General features: G+C 33.3%; 1 protein-coding gene across 7 annotated transcripts in view; it reads left to right on the top strand.

Moving 5' to 3' along the window:
* Positions 1–24,450, top strand: part of LOC106882996 (opioid-binding protein/cell adhesion molecule) — a 794,708-nt gene extending 770,258 nt beyond the window's left edge. For all 7 annotated transcript variants that reach the window (XM_089350587.1, XM_089350588.1, XM_089350586.1 and 4 more), the window contains 2 exons: positions 17,264–17,425; positions 20,487–24,450. In XM_089350587.1, coding sequence (XP_089206713.1) covers positions 17,264–17,425; positions 20,487–20,590 — 266 coding nt within the window. In that variant the 3' untranslated portion in view covers positions 20,591–24,450. The remainder of the gene's footprint in view (positions 1–17,263; positions 17,426–20,486) is intronic.
* Positions 24,451–25,924: the final 1,474 nt, after the last annotated feature.

Here is a 25,924-nt window from a genome sequence, read left to right as displayed (position 1 = left end):
TTTTAGCCTAATTATAAAACGTTTTTATTTTTAATGAAGTTACCCAAAATCTTCATTTAATATTATTGCAGAATGCTATGTTGGGCCTTTATGCAAGGATTATTTCTCTATCTGGAGCCTGTAGCTCCATGGATATTTCCAATCAAACAAATATAGGGATCACTTAAATTGGTTGTGCTAATCAAAAGGCAGTTGTATTTATTTCATTTAATTAAGGGAGGAGGGGACTATCAAATGTTTCTATACTTCCTCAATAAATTAATGAAGTTTGAAATTTCTTCTATTATGTATGGCTTTTGAAACTATATTGCATATGGAAACATTACTATGACCGTTGGATGTGTGTGCATATGTTTATTATATCAAAAGTTGACAGTCTACTCAGTGTCGTCCCAGGATGAATAAACTGTCAAGTGTTGATATAATACATCTATCTGCTCTTCCCTAATGTATTGCGTTCTATCCCATGTAATGTTTGCACTACTTTTAATTTACCCTACAATTCTTACATTACAAAATGTGTGTTTGTGTATAAAAGTAGTTTCATAAAGTTATACATATATCCTGACTTTCATGCATAACTAAAAATGCATTCACATATGAGTGTGCATGTGTTTGTACAGACATACATTGAGAGTGTGGCTTACATATAAATGCTTAGATACATAGATACATCTCTGTGTAATTACAATGACTTGTATACATACAAATATATCTCTGAAATTGTACACACACACGCACACACACAGGCACGACATCGATGTATACAAAATAAAACTTTTCTATTAAGGAAGTATTTGTATGTTATCCAATATATGCTAGAAATTAATTCCCAGAAATTCTCATATGAAACTATAAATTAACTGTCTACAGCTGTTAATATTTCCAGAACCACTCCTACTTCCTGATTCTTTTATACTGAACACTGCCAATATTTAATCCCCCACCCCCGACCATCTTTCTTTTTGTCCTTTGCTCAAACTGGATAAAGCAAAGCAAACTGAAATATTATGTTTGCTCTACAATAAAAAAGTTGTTAATGCATTGATGGGTGCAAATAATTTCCTCCCCTTTTAGAACCACATTCTATTTTTCAATGACCCGTTTCAGCTCCTATACGCAGTTCACAGTGATAGCAGTCAGTCATAAAAATGCTAATTCTGCCACCAGGATGTTAGACTTCAATAAGCTGATTGTAAAAACTCAACTGAGCATTTCTTTATTGCATAAACACTGTTGGTGTTAAGCTACCACTCTTGGCTACCCATCACTTGAAAAGCCTAACCCCTGCTGGGATTTCCCAATTACAGTTTCTCAATATAAACAATGTGTATAATACTGTGAATTTGTGTGTGTGTGTGTGTGTGTTTGCATATGCAATACAAACATAGGGAGAGAAAAATAGAGAATGAGAAAGAAGAGGGGTTGTGATTTTGTAATAAAGATTGATTGGAATGGTTGGAAAATGTGAGATGTAAAGACTATTTTTTAATTTTCACCATGTGATCAATCAGATGTGATTAGTTACAGAATGTTTGTAGACTGGTGCCAAATAAAAATTTACTATTGCACTATTTAAAGGGAAATATGCTGTTATACTTATATCTATTACATGGGAGTGGAATTAGTGTTTCCGGAAAAAGAAAAAAAAACTATGAATAATTGAGCTTTTCCTTGTCAAAAACTGATCATGATGTTTTTAGTTTATAAAACCATTACAGATGCTTTTTTTTCTTCTTTTTTAATCATAAACCATGCTTTGTAGTCATGTGTGAAGTAACTGTACAGCATTTGCACTGTTTCTATGAGAAACAGAAAAGGGAGGTGGAGAGAGAGAGATTTTTAACTGCCAGTAGAATTTTATTTGTGTAACTTTCAACCTGTAACTGTGTGGGTTCGTTGAATGGAGGTCACTGCAAGCAATGGTGTGAAGCAAGCATGACGTCTTACAACTGACTAAGCACTGCATGGTGCTAAGTGTTGGAGACTTTTAATTTCTTTATCCTCTGCAGTTAACCAAACATTGGCAAGGTTCACTAACTCTTCTCTTTTATTTCATTCATCCCACACATCACTGACTTAAGAACACACACACACAGAAAATGACAAAGTAGAAACAGAGTTGTCGGCAGGGTTTCTATTAATTAAAAACTGTTAAGTTGCAAGAGTATTGCAATCACTGCACATTAATGCAAATGGGGGAAAGAAAACAAAAAGTTAATAATATTTTTCATCATTGTTTTATATTTTTACCTTATTTGAAAAGTTTGAGACATCTTTTAAAGATGAAAGACAAAAGCAGTAAATATGCTGCCTTAACCATTAATGAATGTAGCTCCAGTTTATGATGTTTATTTGTATTTCTGTAGCATAACAACTTGGAATAACAAGACAATAAATGTAAACTGGGTTTTATGAGAAAGGTTTTGTTGCTAAAACTTATCTGTAGAAGACTGCTGAAATTGAAAGAAAAAAATATCATACTTTTGTGTAGGAAAGTAGTAAAACTAACTCCAGAAGTAACATATCACCAGCATTATCAAAGACAACTGTTCCAGTGTTTAGCAAAAAAGCTGATTAAGAAAAACATTTGGAACAATTTCAAAACATTACCTACAAGTGGTCTTATCGTAGTTTCACTGCATCATCATGCATACACATGTGTGTGTGTGTGTGTAATACCTTTTATCTGGTTAGAAATGCTAGTTAAATTTTTAATTGATTTATCATAAAGATTTCTTTGAAATAGTCTCAGAGCCAATTTTAAAGAAAGTTCTAATTATCGTTGACTGGATTAACATTTTAATTCTCTAGAAATTAAAATTAAAATAATCTCATGTGAGATTAAAACACAAAAATCTAGAAAGTAAACTGGAAGTAGTTTGTCTAGCAGGATTCTACTATATGTCCCAACATACATAGAAATGAAATTTTATTTCTTTAAGTTTTCAAAATTATTCCCAAATGAATTGTTATCAAAAATGTATGTGATGACTAATATTTTACAGTTCGTAAAATAAATGTTTTAAAACAGTTTTATTCTCTAATTTGAAATTAATCTGTAAGCTAGTTTAACCTGGCATTTAGGCACCTTTAGCAAGCATTTGAACCAAGTACTCTCGCCTCAATATATATCTTGATGTACTACTTCCTACTATAGCAAAACAAGTCAGTTTTTTTTTATGTGTGTGTGTGTGTATTTCTTTTATCTATCTCCAATCTTGCAGGCTCTCCTAAGGTAATGGACATTTCCATTTCTCCTCTGACTAAACCATTAAAAGAAAAAAAATTATCTGAAATTATTAATACAGTATCATTTCTGATAAGCTGTTCTTTTTGTTATTATTTTAGAAATTTCCTTAAGTAGTTTATTAACTACTTTGTGTCCAAGTGCAATATGCTAAACATTTAGTTGTCAACATGTGACAAAATTATATCTTCTATTTTATCCATCAAGTCAATGAAAATGGAAGTTGTGAACTTGGAGATATATTTATTACATTCAAAGTAATAAAATGGGTAAATAACAAGATTTAGTAAAAGTGTCCATAGGAATGAAATCTTCTTCAAAAGATATAAGTAATAACAGTTTTGTTTTATCTAGAATTCTTCAATAAATAATATAGGTTTCATAGACTTAGAGAAAGGAAATAAATATCAGTGTTTTCAATTTAGCATGCCGATTGGTCTTAGCTGCCAGCCTTGGGCATACTAATCTACTTCCACTCCACAGTCTTTTCTTCTAATATTGACTATGAAGAGGTTTTCGTAAGATTTTTTTTTATCAAGATTTTTATCTTTTGTATTGTAGAATCTTCATTTTCATTACAGTAATCTGGTGCTTCAGTTCCTGTTTATACTACTGAGGATGCATAAATTGTATATCTTTTGTCATTATGTTGTGTTTTCCTATCATTGGTTTGCTGTTATTCTTTATTAGATAATTTTTCTGATCCTACAGAAGCTATTTTATAAATAACTTTCTAATTGCAGTGGTTTCATGCCTTCTTCTGTTCATAATCAATATTTTCTTGGTGTCTGCTCTTACTTTCTTGATTTATCTATCTATTTTCTCCACTTAATTGCAGTTTACTTCATTGTAACAGTAGCATATTAGTTGAACAACCAAAGCTTTGATGTCTCCTATTTTATTATTAACATTTCTGCTTTAAAAGTTGGTCAAATGTATCTTTAATATTTATTCTTTCTAACTTTTTCATTCAGTTGTGGATATTATGCTATCTGTCTCATTCTATTTTCACTGTTTCACTATCATGCAAGATATATAGCAAAAGATTTTGTGAGTTTTCTTCTTAGAAAGAAAATCTATTTTCAAGCATTAATTCCTTATTACTTGTATTGACATCCATCAGTCTCTCTTACAATCACTTATCCTTACTGAGATACATCATTCTCTCTCACCTTCACCCATCTTTTTTTCCTATCCATCACTCCCACACATTACTTTCTGTATCACTTGTTGTTGACATATATAAGTATCTCTCTCCCACTACACTTTCTTTCTCTTTTCTGTTACTCTTTTTTCGATCACCCTGTCTCTCTTTCCCCATCATTCTACTCATGCTGTTTTTCTCTTCATTCTCCTTACTAACAACCAAATGTAGCTTCCTATCACTGTCTCTCTTCTATTACTACCTCCTCTACTCCCCTTTCTTGCTTGTACCCCCCCCCCTAGTGTAATCACTCTTCTATCCCTAACTCACCTTGGTTTTTTTATCTTTTATCACCCTCTTTCTCTTTTACTCATCTTGTCAGTCATGTTGCATTGAATGAATGCAGATAATGTTGAATACAGAAGATTCTTTAGTGTTGCTGGGGACAAGACAATATCTTTAGTGCTTATGTCATACTACACTGCATTTAATACATTTTGTAAAGTGCTTAGCAAAAGAGCAATGTACTATAGAGAGGACCCTTTAGTTTTGCTGAGGACAAGACAACCATTTTAGTGCTGGTGCCACAATGAAATGCACTTAGTACAGTAGTTGATGTTAGGAAGGGCATCCAGTCATTACAACTGTGAAGATGGAATATATAACCAAGACATAGTCCGTACTCTCAACTCATCAGTAACACCATATAAGGACTGACTTGCACTGTGACTATTCATCCAAACCATGCCAGTGTGGAAAGCAGATGTAAAATGGATTAAGCACATTATTCTGACTTATGTGAAAGTTCCCAACTAAATGAGAAAATATTTTGTTAACATCATTTCCATTATATTGTTCCTTCTGAATGTTTATGGTGTCTTATTGGTTGTCAACCTCTGCATACAACTCCCTTATTATTTGGATGCTAAAATTTATTGTCACTCAATATGGACTTCATCTGTTTCCAATGCAGTATATTAATCATAATTAGAACTCTATGTTAGAGAAGTGCATCAAGGGAATTCTTTTAGAATATTCTAGTTTTGTTAGATTTCCATCTTTTGTGATTTTCCATATATTCATTTACTCTTTATTCATGGCTTTTTTGATAAACCTTAAATTTTTTCAAATTTAAAACTGCCTGTCCATAATTGATGAACATTGCTCAAATTTTCTGGAAATTAGTCTCTTTTTTTTATTCTTCCACAATCTTTAGTTATTAAAACTTTCTAACATTCATTCAGCTCATCTGGAAAAAAATGTTTTTTTTAAAAAGGCCATTAATCTTTTTGACCAAAGTTTGATTTGATAGTTTGTAAGCAAAAGTTATTGTTTTGTCCTTTTCCTTGAGGTGATAACTAGCTTTCTGCCTTTATTTGCAAATGTTATTTTTTACTGACTATCTGAATATAAATATAATTGTGTGGTTAAGAAGCTGGCATCCATGTGGTCCATTGAGCAGGCATTTTTCTAAATCACTCAAAGCCTGACATGTGAAATTTGGTAGTTGGAGATTGTGTGAAAGCCTATTAGTATATTTATTAATGTGTGTGTATAACTAGGGAATTTGTATGTATGTATGTGTATATATGTATTCTTTTACTCTTTTACTTGTTTCAGTCATTTGAATGCGGCCTTGCTGGAGCACCGCCTTTAGTCGAGCAAATCAACCCCGGGACTTATTCTTTGTAAGCCCAGTACTTATTCTATCGGTCTCTTTTGCCGAACCGCTAAGTGACGGGGACATAAACACACCAGCATCGGTTGTCAAGCAATGCTAGGGGGACAAACACAGACACACAAACACATATATATATACAAATATACGATGGGCTTCTTTCAGTTTCCGTCTACCAAATCCACTCACAAGGCTTTGGTCAGCCTGAGGCTATAGTAGAAGACACTTGCCCAAGATGCCACGCAGTGGGACTGAACCCAGAACCATGTGGTTGGTAAGCAAGCTACTTACCACACAACCACTCCTGTGCCTTGTGCGTATATATATATTGATGAGTACTGTGTATTAAGTCTATAAAATTGTGTATAAAATATATAAAGTATATATATATATGTAAAATGCATTAAATAATCATCATATTCCAATTTCCTTCACTTTCCAATGAATAGCAGATGAGCTACTATCTTTTGATAAAGACATAACACAGGCTACACTTTCAGGATTTTGGGATAGAGTTTTCAGGAATAACCCAATAGGTTTACTATCAATTCCACGAAATATTCACAAATCCCACTTGTATAAATATGTATGTATATATATATATATATGTATATATATATACACATACATATATATGCATATATGTATATATACACACATGTGTGTACATATATAAGCATATGCATACATCATTATATAAAATAAATACGTGTATATATATAAATACATATATATCATCATTTAACGTCTGCTTTCCATGCTGGCATGGGTTGGATGGTTTGACAGGAGCTGGCAAGGCAGAAGACTGCACCATGCTTCGTTACCTGTTTTGGCATTGTTTTTATGACTGGATACCCTTCCTAACATCAACCACTCCACAGAGTGGACTGAGTGCTTTTTATGTGGCACCAGCACTGGCAGGGTGACAGAGTAACTTCGAAGTTAAAGACCCTCTGAGAGTGGATGTGGCATTGGAGGTGATCTTGTGCCAGATGATGAAAGGTTAGTATGTGACAGAGAAACAGAAATAGGTGTCTTGCTGTAGAGGAGATACTTGGTTGCTCAATCAGAGAGAAAGAGAAAGGAGGACAGATCAAGATTGAGGCTAGTAACAGGTATGTTGCTGTAGAGGAGATACACAGTTGACCAGTCTTAGGGATAGAGCAGGAGCAAGAGAAATGGTGGCGATTTGCAAGGGCATGCTCTCAAGGAATCTTATCTTATGTGCCCTTTTTAAAGCCTAGCCAAGCTCATGGGCCCGGTTCCTTGGTTTCTATGACGTATATGCCCCCCCCCCCCAGCTGGACGGGATGCCAATCCATCGGAGCTTTACTCAAGAAACAGGAAGAAAGAGTGAGAAAAAGTTGGGGTAAAAGAGTAAAACAGGGGTCGCCACCACCCCCTGCCGGAGCCTCGTGGAGCTTTAGGTGTTTTTGCTCAATGAACACACACAACGCCCGGTCTGGGAATCGAAACTGCGATCCTCTGACTGCAAGTCCGCTGCCCTAACCACTGGACCATTGCACCTCCACACTCACAAGGAATAGGGATCAGAAAATAAATGGAATGGTAGAGAATAACCAAGGAGAGATAAATGGTGGCAAAGTGGAAGGGCTTGCCCTCAAGATACAGGGTCAGAATATAAATGATAGGGTATTGCTAAGGTGCATGAGTAGGATGTAGAGACTTCACATGAATGTGAGGAGTGTGGGGGTGGGGTATGCAGTGACAGGTAAAACCTGGGCTTATAGAGATGGTGGGGGGACAACAGGATAGCGATGATACAGTGAGCAGTGCGGACAGGATTGGAGTGCAAGAGAAGTATAAGCATAGTGCATGAAAAGAGGGAATGTGAGGGAGAGGAGAGATGTAGTTTGGTTTATTAGGGTGTGGAAAAGGTTTTATTGTTGTTACGTGTGAGTGGAATCCACAGTGCTTCTCGAACTCAGTTTTGCTGAAGTGGGTGGGTCTCCTCAAGAACCGCATATATGTATGTGTGTGTGTGTGTGTGTGTGTCTTTGTTTGTCCCCCTGCCATCATTTCTCAACTGATATTGGTGTGATTACATCCCTGTAACGTAGTGGTTTGGCAAAAGAGACTGATAGAATAAGTACTAGGCTTACAAAGAATAAGTCCTGGGATCAATTTCTTTGACTAAAACCCTTTAAAGCAGTGGTCTAGCATGGCTGCAATCAAATGACTGGAACAAGTAATAGTATAAAAGAATATATATACATGCATACATACACATATGTATATACACATACATGCATATAAATGTATATACATATATATATATAATAAGTAGGAAGGTAGATAAAACACAAACCCCTTCAGGTAGATGGCCCTGCTCAGTATGTAGAAAAGGAGTAGGTAGTAACTCTATAAGATGTACCCGGTGCAAGCTATGGACACATAAGAGGTGCAGCAACATCAAAGGCAGGTTAACTAGCAAGTTAGTTTTTGTTTGTGGCAGATGTTCAGGTGCAATAAAGACTGCAAACAAACAGGAAACAACTTCTATCTCATTCCAGGGTGAAAAACTAGAGGTAGTCGATAGCTTCCGCTATCTGGGCGACCAAGTTAGTAGTGGGGGTGGGTGCGCTGAAAGTGTAGCTACTAGAATAAGAATAGCCTGGGCAAAGTTTAGAGAGCTCTTACCCCTGCTGGCGACAAAGGGACTCTCACTCAGAGTAAAAGGCAGACTGTATGACGCATGCGTACGAACAACCATGCTACATGGCAGTGAAACATGGGCTGTAACTGCTGAGGACATACGTAAGCTCGCAAGGAATGAAGCCAGTATGCTCCGTTGGATGTGTAATGTCAATGTGAATACCCGTCAGAGTGTAAGTATCTTGAGAGAAAAGCTGAACATTAGAAGCATCAGTTGTGGCGTGCAAGAGAGACGATTGCGCTGGTATGGAAATGTGGTGAGAATGGAGGAGGATAGCTGCGTGAAAAAGTGCCACACCCTAACAGTTGAGGGAACCCGTGGAAGAGGTAGGCCCAGGAAGACCTGGGCTGAGGTGGTGAGGCAAAACCTTCGTACATTGGGCCTCACCGAGGCGATGACTACTGACCGAGACCTTTGGAAATGTGCTGTGCGTGAGAAGACCCGGCAAGCCAAGTAAGATCGTTGCCAGTGCCCCTGGACTGGTTCTTGTGCGGGTGGCACATGAGATGCACCATTTTGAGCGTGGCCGTTGCCAGTACCGCCTGACTGGCTCCTGTAGGATTTTCGAGCAAGATCGTTGCCAGTGCCCCTGGACTGGCTTGTGCAGGTGGCACATAAAAGACACCATTGCAAGCGTGGCCGTTTTCGTGCGGGTGACACGTAAAAGCACCCACTACACTCTCTGAGTGGTTGGCGTTAGGAAGGGCATCCAGCTGTAGAAACTCTGCCAAATCAGACTGGAGCCTGGTGTTGCCATCCGGTTTCACCAGTCCTCAGTCAAATCGTCCAACCCATGCTAGCATGGAAAGCGGACGTTAAACGACGATGATGATGATGATATGTGTGCATATAAATGTATATATATATATGCATATAAATGTATATACATATACACCTGGTTATTGTTCTCTCACCTGTCTTTGTCGTGTTTTCTGTCAATTCGAACTATATTTATATATTCACTCACACACATTACCTGAGAAACTATATTACAAGATGGCATTGGTTTGTTAACATGTGATTAACTCAGCTCCTAGAGAACCTTGAAGACTTGTGATTAGATAGGATTTAACTGAAATTTAGGTGGTCTCTGACTGAAATATATTACTGTCAGTGTACTGCACATAAAAGATGTCTTTCGTTCGATCAGCATGTGGTTGAGTGAATATAACCATTGTCAAAGGATCAACATATGGTTGAGTGAATATGACTAGATCTCTACATCCAACTGCATTTCTCTCATAATACAAGCTCTGTATATTGAATTTGAATGAACGTTTCATTTGTATGCAATTTTGTAGTTTGCTGAAAATATCAAATATAGGAAATTTTTGAATGTTAAGTTTGTTTACATTGTATGAAAACAGCTTACTTGGGTTAGTTTTTGGATTAAGGTAAGTACATAAAGTGTGGGGAATTTTGTCGTGTTTTATTCTGGCCAAGTCTAAGGGAAGAGAAACAAAGGTTCTTTCTTTAGACTGTCTTTTCCCAGTATATAATGATAAATTTTATTAACATGTGTTTGGAGTCCGGTTGAATCTTTATCACTGTCATTGAGGTGTCTCTGCCTGACCCATTGTATTGCTTTCTAACTATAAGTTTCTCTCTCCATCTCTATCTCTGTTTCCCTTATATAAAAGTGAAAGGATTTGTCTATTTATTTATTTCAACCATCCACCTGCCACGGTGATTAAATTGACTAGGAACACTGTACATGATGAATATCCAATAACAAACAATCTTAATCTCCATATTTAACTGCATTAAACTTTGGCAGGCTTACCTTTATCTATTCTGAGTTACTTGAAAAGTGATATTCCCTTCCCTCTCTTCTATTTGTTGATACCTTTGTTTACCTCCCAATGCGTTGTTTCACTTTAAGGATGCTTATTTATCCATCCATCATGATATTTCGACTCTTGTCCATTGTTTCAAATATGTTTTAACATTGTCTTTCTAGCCTTTTTCAAACAATCACATATGATTCGTCCCAAAGAATCAACCTTTAAATAAGAGTTTTGCTTCCACTGGTGAAAGCTGTACGTATCTTTCAGAAAGCTCCATACCAATTTAAATTTATGAGCATTTGCTGTTAGTTTATGTGCAGGCTATGTAGGAAGACAGAATAAAGGGGCTTTTGTCAGCTTATCTCTCCGAAAAAATAGCTCCCTTTGCTGCTGAAAAAAATAAACTCACAGAGGGGAAGTTTCAATGTCTTCCTTCAATTTCAGTACACCATTTATGTGGCTGTTTCTGACAAGAAATTTCGCTTTCATGTAAAACAATCACATTTTGTAGTCATTATTTGTAATCTACTCCCAAAACACTTCAGTAGCTCCAATTTGCATCGCTTACAAACTTATATGTTCTATGATCATTAAAGTGCAACAACCTCCACAATAACCAGCCTTCAATTTGATTTTCCATTCCTAGGTTAATCGGAAACGTAGACTTCCATATGGCTCATAAACCCTCCCGGTAGTTCAATTATTTGATGAAAACATACCACCAAAACAACTTAAACTGTCCAAAGGATGGGTGTTTTTGCTAGTATTTATGTGTATATGTATATATCATCATCATTTAATGTCCACTTTCCACACACACATATATATATGCAAACCCAAAGGGTTGCAACACATGTTCTTCTACCTGAGAATTAGAGGTTTAAAGTGTCCCATATTACAAGGTAGCATACTACTGAGAATTAAGATTTTATCATATAGAATTATTTATTTACAGAAAAGTTTTGCACTTATCCTCATTGAACCTAGAAGGTCATGCCTGCAAAGTGAAGATTTTGTTGTTTGTGAGTGCAGCTGGCAGAATTGTTAGATCATTGAGACATACACCTTGTGGCATTTGCTCTGGATTCAAATCTTGCTGAGTTAAACTTCAGTTATCATCCTTCCAGTCAAAAACTGGGTTTGATGATACTGACTACCTCACTTTCCTTCAAATTTGCTTAGCTTGTGCCTAAATCAGAAATTACTATATCATTTTTGCTATCTTTCTCAGATGAAATCATTATTATTATATCATTTCATCATTTCATGCACCTTTTCCCTTGTAGGTATATCACAGTGTTGTTGTTTAGCACCAAGTCATCTCTTTCACCAGACCATTTCTTGGTTATTGCCAACCTGATTATATTATGTAATATGTTTTCTTATTGTTTCAACATAACAGAGTGAAATTTGAAGATTTAGCTTCTATTTCAAGTAAATCAAAAAACCTTTTAGGCCTGTACCCTTTATTAATTGGTAATAAGATATCAATATTTTTTAGTTCTAATACCAGTGGTTTGGTCAATCGCATTTGTGTTAGAGTGGATGTTATGTTGCGCAAGTTGTTTTGGAACTATATTTACAGTGCTTTGTTGTTTGTTTCTTTTGATTGGTTTTGGCTTTTGTAAGGTATTATTTTATTGAGATTGGAGTCTTGTATAAAAATGCATACTCTATATCATAAATTCTGTTATTATGTTGAGAAAGTTCAGCACAGAATGTGCACTATGCATAGTAATGCTATTTTTAGCTTATGGATATTTCAATAAGCTTGTACATGTTCCTTTCTATCATGCATAAAGCAGCAATTGTAAATAGTATTGCCTGTATTCATATGCCACATTAATTATTTCAATTTTCAGGTTCTTGTACTTTTGATAAATTTTGTTGTATTTTGATAATAAGCTGGTTTTTCAGGCCCCTTTTCATTACATGCTAGAAACAAGAGAACCATAATCAATATGTTCTATACAGATTCTAATCAAGCTCAAAACACACTTTGTTGTGATATCATATGTTATCCTTCTGAGTTTTCATTTTTCAGCTACTTATATACATAGTCACATTTTCTCTTTCTCACTGCAAAATTAGTACTGATTCAAATCTGGTTGTAGTAGCTGCCTGTATAGAGTACCCAAGGAAGATATGTTTCTCTATCCAAATCTGCTTTAAAAAAATTAACTCAAGAACTTTTCCATTTTAAAGGCTTTTGAATATCTCTAAAACTTTCTATGGTAATGTGTCTTTTCTTTTATTTGTAATTGTTTTTTTTTCTATTTCATTTTTATATACTTCTTTGAATTTATTGTTATTCCTCCCACAAGTTGACAACAAATGTTATATGCATCACTTATATAATCTCCACATTTGTTTCAAAGTTTGACTTCTCAGTGAATAATTGAATAAGTTTGCATTTATTATTGTTACAGTTTTTCCATTCTCTAATATTCAGTCTAATTCTAAATTATTATTGTCATTACAATAGTAATATTACTTTCTAACATAGAAACACAACACCTGGAATTCAGGGGAGTGGGTTAGTTGAAACCATCAACCACAGTACTTTACTGGTATTTCATTTTACTTATCCTAGGCAGGGGGAAAAGTAGGTTGACTTCTGTGAGATTTGAACTCAAAATGTAAAGAGTCGAAACAAATACATTCTTGCTTGCTACCTTTTATAGTAACAGTAATAATGTTTTAAATCAACAATAATAATAATCCTTTCTACTATAGGCATAAGGCCTGAAATTTTGTGGGAGGGGACTAGTCAGTTACATTGACCCCAGTGTTTCAATGGTACTTTATTTATCAACCCCCAAAAGGATGAAAGGCAAAGTCAACCTTGGCAGAATATGAACTTAGAACATGCTGATGGACAAAATACCACTTAGCATATCATCCAGCATGCTGATGATTCTGCCAGCTTGCTACCTTAATAAATAAATAATAATAATAATAAATATAATAATGATGATGATTTCAAATTTTGGCCCAAGACCAGCAAGTTTGAAAAGGGGGTTAGTCAATTACATTGACCCCAGTGCCTAACTGGTATTTATTTTATCAACCCCAAAAGGATGAAAAGCAAAGTTGACTTCAGCAGAATTTGTACTCAAAATGTAAAGGTGCTGAAATACCACTAAGCAGTTTGCCCTGTGGGCTAACAATTTTGCCATAATGATAATAATCTTAAAATTCTCAGTCATTTCAGCCAATGCTTGAATTATATAGATTTGTAGAGAAACCATCTTAAATAAGTGGAAAGCTCAACTTTATTGAAACAAAATTCACTCCCAAAATATTGGGAAGAGTTTTACCTAAAAGCCAATTTATGAATCCATTTCAACAAACTTTCAATAAAGAATGTAAATATTGGTCTGACCAATATTGAAGTAAATCATGATCCATTTTAGCTTTATTTCTAATAATATTTTCCCTCAGTCAATCTATATCAAACACAGCTGTGTTTCTCCATAGGCTGCTGCAGTTGAATAACTTATAACTTCAAACTGCAATATGATATAAAAGTTTATATGATTTTGTGACTTGATTTTTATTACAGTGGGTGTTAATATGCATGTGCGTGTGCATCAGTGTGTCTTTGTGCAACTGGGTGTATAGTGACTAAGATACATCACATATCAGCTGACAATTTCCCTTCAGCTATAATTGCTATAACACATTCCTTGTATTTTTCTTGAATTTTAAAATAATAATTTGAATAATATTTTTCTAAACACTTAGTTTTTGTTTTTTTTGGTTTTTCCTTTCTTACCATAATATTCAGAGGAATAATTACTTGTGTTCCATCTGCTTACATCTACTTTGTAATCTGTATGAGAGAGAAAGAAATTGATTTTAGGTTTAAGATTACTAAGAGGGAGGGGAAGAAGAAACATTGTCTCTTTTTTTTCCTGATTCATACAGGCAGCATTGATTAAATAGCAGTTTCCAAATCTGTGCAAGATGTTTAAAGCTAGAGAAATAAATTTTGAATTTTAGTTTCAAGGTGCCATAGTCCAATAAATAATTGCTTATTGTATTGTTGAGAAATTTTGCTGAATCTCTAAAATCAACCAATATTTTAAATGGCCTGTCTGTTATGATATTTATTTGGGACTTAGAGTGAATTAATTACCATATGGAAGCAAGATCAATGTGTTTCTATAGACATGGAATGGAAATGAATGATGCCCTTGGTATGAAACCACATGCAATTGAATAGCAAACTGAGTGTGAATGAAATTAAAAATTGGTGTATTATTAGAGACATTTGTCGGAGCAGATAAGCTACACAACCTACATTAATAATGATGGTTATTAAAGTAACAAGATGGATGATGGTAAATAATAGTCTATCTTGAAGGGGTAAAAGCAAACATACAAGCCCTACTCCAAGCTAATGAATACAAAAACTGAAACATTTTGACTGTTAGGAAGAGAATAAATATTTGACATTTTTGAAGGAGCACTTTAGCACAGTTAGTTTGATGTTATCTAAGAAAGTCATCATCATCATTATCGTTTAACGTCCACTTCCCATGCTAGCATGGGTTGGACGATTTGACTGAGGACTGGTGAAACCAGATGGCTACACCAGGCTCCAATCTGATTTGGCAGAGTTTCTACAGCTGGATGCCCTTCCTAACGCCAACCACTCAGAGTGTAGTGGGTGCTTTTACATGTCACCCTCACGAAGGCCAGTCAGGTGGTAGTCTACTAATATAATTAATCAAACATAGGTAAAAATACTGTAAGTTTGTTTCATCAATATTAACATAGGCCTTCAGAGTTTTTAAAAATGAATACTCTTTTAAATTCTAACCAGTCAATTTCAAAGTATCATTGGTTATTATCATTCAGCTATCTAAGAAAATTGGTATAATATGTCTTATAGTTGGTTAGAATTAATAACCAAGATTCTATGGAGATTATCTTTTTTATTTCAGTATTATATATTAATTAAAGGCTCACTAAGCAGCAATGGTTAAAATTAAGCTATGTACATTTGTATTTTAACATCACATGTACATGCAATCTCAGAAAGATCTTCACTGCAATAACTGTCACTGGGGGTGGGGTATCCTCCTCACAGACAGTGTATATGAAAATACTCTGAGCTGCACTAGGAATAATGTCATTGGAGTGTAAAACCTATGTTTCTGAGTAGACTTCATCAATCACAGGCACGGAATCCATTATTCATATCCCACTAAAAACTGCAAAAACTAGATTTGCTGGCATGTGCAATGCTTTTTCAAGTTGTAATTGATCAATTAAAACTCTCTTAACAACAATGATTAAAATAATTATGTGTATACAGTTTCATACACACTGGAAATTGAAAATATCTTCATTGCATTAACTGTCTTGGAGGAGGAATTTTCTTTGTAGACAATGTATGTAACAACACATTAGGATAGGCAATCAGTGACATCATTAGACTTGCCAAACCTTTGCACATGTCAGCAAATTTACCATTTGCCATTTACACATAAAAATAGCACTTCTTAGTAAGCTATAAGTAATGGATTCAGTGTGAATAACTGATGAAGCATAACTATACGAAAACATCTATCTTCTTGTGGGGTTAAAAAGTTCACCTCACAATTTCTTTGTGTGTCTTGAGCAAACAAGCGTGGGCAGAATTTATATGGAAGCCCATCGTCTATATGTTTGTGTGGAGTGAGGGTTGAAAATCTTCAAATTGACAGCACTTGGGTGGCAGTAACATTTGTTGAAGTCACAGATAAACAATATGTTCTGCATTTCAGTAGTTTGATGTGCGAAGACCAGTGGATACATCTTAATTAGGAAAAATAAGATTTAGCATCAAGATGATCTTTGCACATCAAGCCATTGAAATGCAGCACATCTCGTTTAATTGTGACTTTAACAAATCTTATTACTGCCCAAGTAGTGTTAATCCAAAGATACCTAGATGCACTCAGATATATTTGTATTTTTATGTATATAAGTACACATTTATATTGGAGTTTGGTGCAGCCTTCCAGTGTACCAGCCCAGTAAAACTGTCCAACCCATGCCAGCATGGACAACGAACATTAAATTATGATGATATATCTATTCACAAATGTAATGTGTTGGTGTACTGCATGCAAGATTGTTATTGATAAGAATGGAATATCTTTAATAGAAGTGATGTGAACAGAAATAACTATTTCACCTTTGTTTCAGACATTTCTTCAAGAATCATTCCATTCTTATTAATAACAATCTTGTGTAGTAAATATTTTCTGTTGTTGTTAAGTCAAAGCTGAGATTTGATGTAAAATGTTTTCCTTATTCTAAGACAGAAATTACCAAAGAACCTGCAACTAATTTATTCAAGTCACCTGTAAAAAATCATATAATTTTTTTTATGATATTTAATGTCACCAGTTGCATTTTTAATTTTATGTCTTTGCAGTAATAGATAATCAAAGCTTGAATGTTAAATATGTTTGTATTATTTTTTTTAAAGGCAGATATTTTACTTTTTATTCACTTTTATACAAAAAAATGTAAACATATACAAACTTTGCAAAGTGTAATTACATATGAAAATGCTGAATAAACATGAAATATATAAATTCATATTTCCATAGAATTCTAGTTTACTAATCACAAAAAAAAGGTAAATTCAATTAATTAAAACCAGAACACTTAATTGTACATACACACATACCTTAATTTCAAATTGTAATACATATTTTGCCTGCAGAAATTGGAATATCAAGCACAAAATCTACGACAGTCAGTTCTTCAGGAACACCTGGCAGAGAAATCTTTATTCCTGGAAAACATCCACAATATCCTGTTATAACACAGAGGAACCATCAGACTAAGACAACTCCCTTTGCAAGTGGAAGTTCTCGAATTGAACGTGAGTGAACAATAAACCATATTTTACTCTGTTGTATTCATCTTTCAGATTCATCTCAGTAAAATGTTTTAAAAGTGTACCACATTTCTACAAGAGTTCATTTTGAAACCTTTTAAGAATAAAAAATAAACTATTAGAAGATCTGCACAAATAAAAATTTGAAAATAAGCTAATTAAGTCTTGTGGGAACAAGCATTTGAGAGGGTAGCATTTTCTTGAAAATAATTGGACCTACTTGCCACTGCATTCATCAGCCCACCTTTCATTCCTCCCCATGCATCATTCACGTGCATCATGGAGACCTTGAGAGCTTCCCTTATTACATTTAACAGCAAAAATACATTATGCTTAACTCGTATCAAGACAACATCACTGCATCCATTCCCCACTAAACATGAGTTGCACTTGGGCAAATCACTTGCTGGTTTTCATTATTACCAGGGTTCTCTCCTGGAGAAAGCACATCCTTTGTACAACTAGGACTGCATCTAAAAAGCTGACCCTTCTCTACAGATCCAGAAAATATTTCAGAACTCAAGAAGGTTGAAGTGATACCTTCAATGGAGTACTACTTACAAATCTGAGATGGTGCTATTGTTATATATACAGATATCCTGGACAGCATCTAGAGAAGAACCACTTGATTGACTGGTGTTTAATCACTAACAGGCAAACTTCAGCCTCTGACCCACAAGCATGCTGTCTTTTCTTTCTGTCTTTCAATGTCACTACTATAAGGGCCTCTGTTTCTCAGAGGTGAATGGTCTTGTACCTCATCTCTCATCACCTTTGTTTCTTACAGTTACCTCAGTTGAGAGTGGCAAGACCTTCCCTAGAACATTAGCTCTCTGAAAACTTTACCCTGCTCATGTCTTCCTGCAGGCATTGATCTCAACAGTTGAAATGGCACATTAACAGCATCAAGTGCACTGATCTTAGCAGGCTGGCAAATTTCATGAGCACTGCCCCTTCTACCAGGCTCAACAAATAGAAGGTGTATGTGTGTGTGTGTATATATAATTGTTTAGAGAAAGAAGATTGATTAGAAATTCTCTCACAATATAGAGGTTTGGACCTAGAAGTGCTCAAGAGCAACTTGAGATGAAAGATATAAATATGTAATGTGAAGAAACAAAAGACCTGGTAATTCAATCCACAAACATGACTCCGATTAGAAATGGATTTAAAGGACAACTATACATGATAGATTAAAAATTTATTAATATGCAGAAATTTTTGAAAAAAAGTTTATAAGTAAATAAATCTATTAAAAATGTATGTGTAAAGTAATAGATTTTCAAGAATCTCTGGATTCAGACATTAAAAACGTTAAAATATGTATGTATAGGTAAAAATATTGAAGAAAGTCTGAATTTTAACTTCACTCATTGCATATTTTAGTTTGTTTCCATCACCACTTCAGACTTTCTCCAATATTTTTAACTATACATACATGTTTTAACATTTTTATGTCTGAATCCGGAGATTCTTTCAAATCTATTACCTTATACATATATATTTTTAATACATTTATTTACTTATAGATTTTTTTTTAAATGTCTGTGTATTAATAAATTTTTCAATCTATCATATATAATTGCCCTTTAAATCCATCTCTAATCAGAGTTATGTGTAAGGATGGAATTGCCAGGTCTTTTGTTTCTTCACATTATATATATATTATAAATGAAGATTGAGTTGCTACATGGGGGTTAAATAGTTGGTTTGTGTATCTATATGAAGAAAAGTATTCTTCTATGTCCCATCACCTGACTTTATTTGTGTACTCTGACTACATTGTATATTTTTGTCAAAAAGTGCTTTGGTCACCACCTACAGGCAATTCTGCTGGCAGTTGTTTGTTTTACAATTTTTTTCCTTTTAGTTTCCCTCCACCTAGGAAGCATATAAGTTTCCTATCTTCCAATTTACCCTTCCTTGTTTTAATCCAGTGTGTCCTTAAGAAAGTTAATCTCTCTTCTTTAAAACTAGATTAGTTGTCTTTTGAGAAACCTGCTGATTACACTCATCATTTATTTTGCTTTTGAAGAAAACTTCCAGCTAAAGTTTATCAGCCAATTACATCCCTAGTAATTTTAACTGTTATTATCATAAAAGTGACACAAAAAGTTAGCCACCTGTGTGCTGAATTACTTTTGTTTTTCTTTGAACATGGTTATCCACAATGAAAAAGGTCTGTATCTTTTACATACCGTAAGGTTTCTTGTTCTTATCTTAAGAATGTCATTCGTTTTCCCTCCCCATTCCCACATGTGATAACTCTGCAGATCTTTGTGTGTGTGTTTTTTTTTTTTTTGTCAATTATCTTTTAGTGGAAGGAACTTAAAATGACGCAGATGATACATCACATGATAGCTTTCCTTTCAATTATCTTAAGACTCTATGCAACTATATCCAAGAACATAGTTCTGTTTCCTTTATCTTTCAGGACAGCTCTATCCAGTTATATCCAAGAACATTTAGTTACATTTCCTTTATCTTTCAGGACAAGTTACTTAGATTAAGCACTATCCATCTGCTTGGTATCTATGCAAAGAGATTATTCCTAATTTGCTATTGATATAAGTCTTTTGAAATTTTGCTAATAGTATTTTTATTAGTTATGTTGTTAGTAATATAGGCATTGTTGGCAGTAGTGCTAATAGTGCAGTTGTTTTTAATTTTCTATTATGGATTTAACATAGAAACACAATTGCCTTTGTGCGGGCTAGGCTGGAGTCTGATTCTTATCATATTTACATAAGATCATACTTTCACTTCCTTCAATAGAAGTATCAGAGTCTGTTTACTCTGCTAGTTAGGGAGGCAAATGATATTGAATAGCTTCAAAAGAACAAGATTTTTAAGCTAGAAGGATATTTTATGCCTCCCCTGAAATCTAAAAGGAAACTGTTCAAATATTTTGAATGCAACTCTCCATGTTGACAAACAAAAAATGATAATGAAATTATGATGATAACAGTAAAAAAAAATGCAATATAGCATTTAAATTTTCCCTTTGATATATTTCTGTTCATTATTTTTCTATTTCTATTTTCAGAAGGACATTATACAGATACTGCAACCTCTCTATACACAGTGCCATCGTCCATTTTAATTCTGATTACCATATTGCCAATTCTTGAGTTACTCTCTGGAGTGTGATGCAATTTTTTCAGCTTGTACATTTTATTAAACAACTGGATTTTTAAATGTTGCTGCTGCTACTGCTGCTGCCGCCACTCAAAGTCTAAATACAAGAAAGTAATGGACTTTTACATTTTTTTTTTTAAATTTTGTTTTTCCTCCCATGAAGAACAAATCAATTTTGCTTTTGCCAACACAAAAATACAATTTACGAACAGGAAAAAATTTAAAACTAAGCATGAATTTCTATGATAATAATAACAACACAACATATACACCAACAATAACAATAATAGTAACGATAATCATAATAATAATGATAATATTATTAAAGTGAAAATAAGTAAATCTCATCACACAAAGCAGAAAGTAAATAATGGTCAGCGAGCAAACTTTCTATCAGTTTCAATAATTAAGCAATTGTGAAAGTTGCCATGGCAATATTAACAAACAACAACACTATCATCCACAAACACAACTATAAACAAAGTAGGAAAATGGAACACACAGCAGCTAGACAATAGAACATAAAACACCTGTTTCTGAAGAGTATCTAAATACCAAATATTGTTTATACAATGTAGAGTTGCCAAAGATACTATAATAATAATAATTAGATTATAAGGAGAATGAGAAGTTGCAGTGTTCATTCATTCCAAAACACTATGAAAATTTGAATATTAAATTCTACAGCAATTACAAGAATAAGAGCTGTGTAATGAGAAGGGAGATTAAGAATAATCAGCAATAATATTAACATTTAAAATTCATCATATATATATATATATATACACACACACACATATATATATATATGATATATATATATATATATAAATGAGAGGCAAGGTGGGAGAGAGAAAGAGCAAAATAAAAAGAATGAGAGACAGCGAGCGAGAGAAAGATTGCATGCTAATGCTTAATATATCGCTGTGAAACAGAATAAATAAATCAATAATGGTCTCATGAACTACATGAGTATTCTGTTTTGTGTTTTTTTGTATATATAATTGTGTGTATGTATATAAATATGTATGGGTGTGGTTGTATGTGCATGTGTGACATGTATATATGCATGTGCGTGTGTGTGTGATGTATTAATGTATGAGCGTATAGCAATATTCACATACATGTCTATGTATGTATATGTGTATATATATATATATATATATACATATACAATGTAGAATTATATATAAACATACATTACATGCACACACCCACTCACAGATATTCCTAGCAGATGTCCTTGGATGGATATATCTAAAGAATTGTTGAAACTTCAACCAACTCAGAACACTACAGAAAAGTCGTTAGCTTCTTCACAGATGCTAAAATTTTCTTTTTATTCTTCATAATAAAGGGATAATGTTAGCAACGATGCTGATGACAATGACAACATCGGCATTGAAGGTGTTGATAATGATGAAAAATAATATAATGCTTTCTTTTTTTGTTTTTTTTAAAAATCCATTTCTGTTATACAAGAGAATGGAATTCTAACAACCGAGAAATAGAAAAATAATGAAAAGAATAAATAAGAACAAGCAAATTGGAGTAAAGTGCTTCTTAAATATGGGAGAGAAAAATATTACCTAACAAACTGGAATGGTATATTACTGTTGCATTTTGTATGTGATGATTTTGGTCTTGAAGTGCAATATTATTACAGGTATCCATACACATACACTCTTACATAAGTTTACTTGTGTAATATGCAGACACACATAAGCATATTCAACATTTACTTTCACTGGTAACTTGATTTGGACAATTTGATGGCAATAACCTTTGAGAAATATTTGACTACAATTAAAATAAAGACAAATTTAACACTATGTATATGACTGGATGATAGTCATAAAAACTTCCACTTTGGAATTATTTTTTGTTCATTTATTTTTGTTTTGTTTTATTTTTGTTCAACATAAAGAAAAGAAAATCTACATAAATACTAAAAGAAAATGAACACCTATCACTTATGAGTAACATGGAAATATCTGATCAACATCCAAGAAATGTGCTTGATAATTTGCTTGAAATGTTTATTTGCATGAAAATATATTAAGGAAAAATGGCTTTGATACATTTTTTTTTTTTTTTTTTCATATTCAAAATCCATAAATTCTTTCTCACTTAATTTCTGTCTGCCTGCCTGTCATTCTCCAAATGTATCAGGTCATATCATGAGTTGCCATATAGGGTTATTTGATAATATTTCTTATTGTTTCATGTAAATAAAAGTGCATGAAATAAAACCAAAAAAAAAGATAAATAAATAAAAGGAATGTTACTTATGGAATGACCAGATATTCCTGCCACAACTTATTTGAATACAAGTAACTGGCTGAGTCCCATCTTTTTCTTTTTGCCCCTCATAGTCATATTTTATCTCTGAACTAAGTATAAGTGGCTTTTAATTAACAAATATTTTGTTGTAGTTGATGTTATTGTTAATTTGTTAGGTTTCTATACATCAGGCAATTTTTCCTTGTGTTATGTTGAGCCACTGTAAACTATGTAAAAAAACAAAAAAGAAGAAGAAAAAAAGATAACAGAAGAGTGGCAGCATTTTAGAAATGCTGGGAAACTAGATTTTATGTTTATTTTTGTTTCTGCCTTATATTTCTTTCCTTCTTTCTCTATTTTTGTATCTAAATGTTCACATAATATTATCATAATTCCTTCCATAAATGAAGTTTCACAGTTAGATATCTGACAGCAATAACAAATCAAATAAATGCTGACCATTAAGGTTTATTAAACTCCTTCAACATACCAGACATCTGATGTATTTTGTTGTTTTTATAGGAGAAATATATTATAACATACTATAAATATGTATTTTTTATTAAATTTAGTAAATAAAGGTTTGTCATGCTTAACACTCCTTATGAAACAATAGACATATATTTCCTTTCTTTCTGCCTTATGATGAATGCTTTTTCTTCAATCTCTCTCTCTCTCTTTTGCTCTCTTTTCCTAAATCAGTACTTGTTGATTCTAAAGGGTGCTTTGGCTACATATAGTTGTCAGTAACAGTCCCGTGGTAGATTAAAGTAATGAAATGCTTTGACATATATAAACTGCAAAAATATATCCAATAGATGTGGAGATTAAAATGAAACAAGTTCCTTGCATTTCATAAATATTTGCAAAATAGACTTTAAGATATACATGTCAAGTATTTCATGTAAAAGGCACTTAAATTACAAATCATTTGTGGAATGTCTGTAAAATACATAGAATTATAAACCCTAACAAAATTTAGCACTTCATTTGCAAACTTATTTCTCCAAAACTCCTATCAGAAAAAGGAAATTAAATTTGCATATCTTTGCTTCTCTACTTCCTGAATCTTTATATCTTACCATGGCAGTTGATCTTCAAGGTAGCTGTTGGTTGATATCTCTGCCAGTTATTGTTTTGTTTGTTATAATTCACTGGTTTGTTATTGTTAAAATAAGTTAGAGATGATAAATGATGAAAATGCTATGGAACTATTTTATAAACTATTGAATATAAGTGTTTAAAAATCAATGTCATTTAAAGATATGGTCTTCTTTCATTGGATGACAATCAATCTGTTTAAATGTCTTTAGTTACTATTGTTTCAATTCATCCAAAAACAAAAAGAAAGAAATGAAAACATTTCAATATTCGGGTGTAATCAGTTAAAATAAATTAAGAAAAAAAAAAAAAATTGATTTCTGTTTCATAAAATTTTCAAATTGTCTTAAAGAAATCATTTTGAATTATTATAATTGTATATGTGTTAATACATAATATGAATATATTTCAAGAAAAAATATTGTGTGTGTGTGTGTAAGTAAAGGAGAAAGTGTACTTCTTATATGGAATAAAGTTTAAATATTGGTTCAAGGCTAATGATTCACTGCATCAATACACCATCCAGGTTTCTTGCCTTGTATGTTCACTAGAATGAAATCACAAGAGCAGGAATCATCAGCTTCAAATTCAAAGTATAAATCTTTTCAGCACTCCAATTAATACTTATGTTTGTTATACAAAATATGACATTCCATACTCTGAGTGACACTGCTAAGGAAGTGTGAATTAAAATCATCATCATCATCCATATTTTTCATTAAAATATGAGTGTATGGTTGTATCTGTGTATACGTACACACACACACACAAACGTTTAAAAGCTTGCTGGAAGTGCAATACATTACCAAAAGTTTTGAAGCTCAGTAAACAGTTCCACAATTGACTCCTATCCTCCACACTGTTCGTCTATAATCATATCTCAGGATAAGCCAGCATGCAGAGTTCAAGCCACATTATACATATAACAGTATTTTTTTTTTTTTTTGTGTATGGTTGCTAATAATACCAAGGAATCCAATTTTAATACAGCTGAGGAATTCCTCTCATCTGGTTTCCAAACTAATAGCAGCATCACTATTTCCATTGGTGACAAACAATTTTAGAAAAATATCCTTTGCCGTTTGGAAGTATATAATTCAAATATTTCTACCTTCACCGCAAATTGTGAACATACCTATTCCTAAAATACCATAAATTGTCAAAAACTAAAACATACAAATAATCACAATTCAGCTTAAGTATGTTATATAATCAATAAACAAGACATATGAAACAAGCTATGACCGACTCACAAACCAACCATACCAAACTATACAATGAAAAATTAAATTCACTTATAAAAAATGAGAATAATGAAATAATATATATTTTGAAATAAATTACATACTAATAAATATAACAATAAAAACAAACCTTGGTACTAAGAACAACATACATATGAGGCAAGACTGTCAGCTTATATGGTTGAGATATATATATTTGTAGGTGCAAGTATGACTGAATGGTTATAAAGTTCACTTCACAACTGCAAAGTTCCAGAGTTTCAATCCCAGTACATGATATCTGGAGCTATTGTCATATTTCTGTAGCTTCAGGTCAACCTATACCTTGTGAGTAAAATTTGATAGACACCAAAAGTGTAAAAGCCTATTGGGTGGATTGTACCCAAAATTCAAAAGCTACAGCCTTGTCAAATACTGTATCACATTGATACTGACCGTGAATTATTTTAATAGTGTGCATGTATGTGGAACTTTCAGCCACTTAATATTAATTCAGGAAGAGGTAATTCAGTTGATTAAGCAAGTGAATCCTCATCTTTGAAAAGTGCAGATACTCCACCATTGTAATTATATATATAAAACTGTGTGTGTACATAGATATATGCATATGTATTTATATATATATGCATGTGTTCATAAACGTATGTGTGCATATATATGAATGTACATAAAGGTATATGAAAAATATACATATGTATGAGTGAATATATATTTATGG

This window comes from Octopus bimaculoides, chromosome 4 (genome assembly GCF_046866305.1).
Source record: "Octopus bimaculoides isolate indiv1 chromosome 4, ASM4686630v1, whole genome shotgun sequence".
In the NCBI taxonomy this organism is placed as follows: domain Eukaryota; kingdom Metazoa; phylum Mollusca; class Cephalopoda; order Octopoda; family Octopodidae; genus Octopus; species Octopus bimaculoides.
Note: the sequence above shows the minus strand (reverse complement) of the source record. Positions and strands in the feature narration are given on the sequence as shown.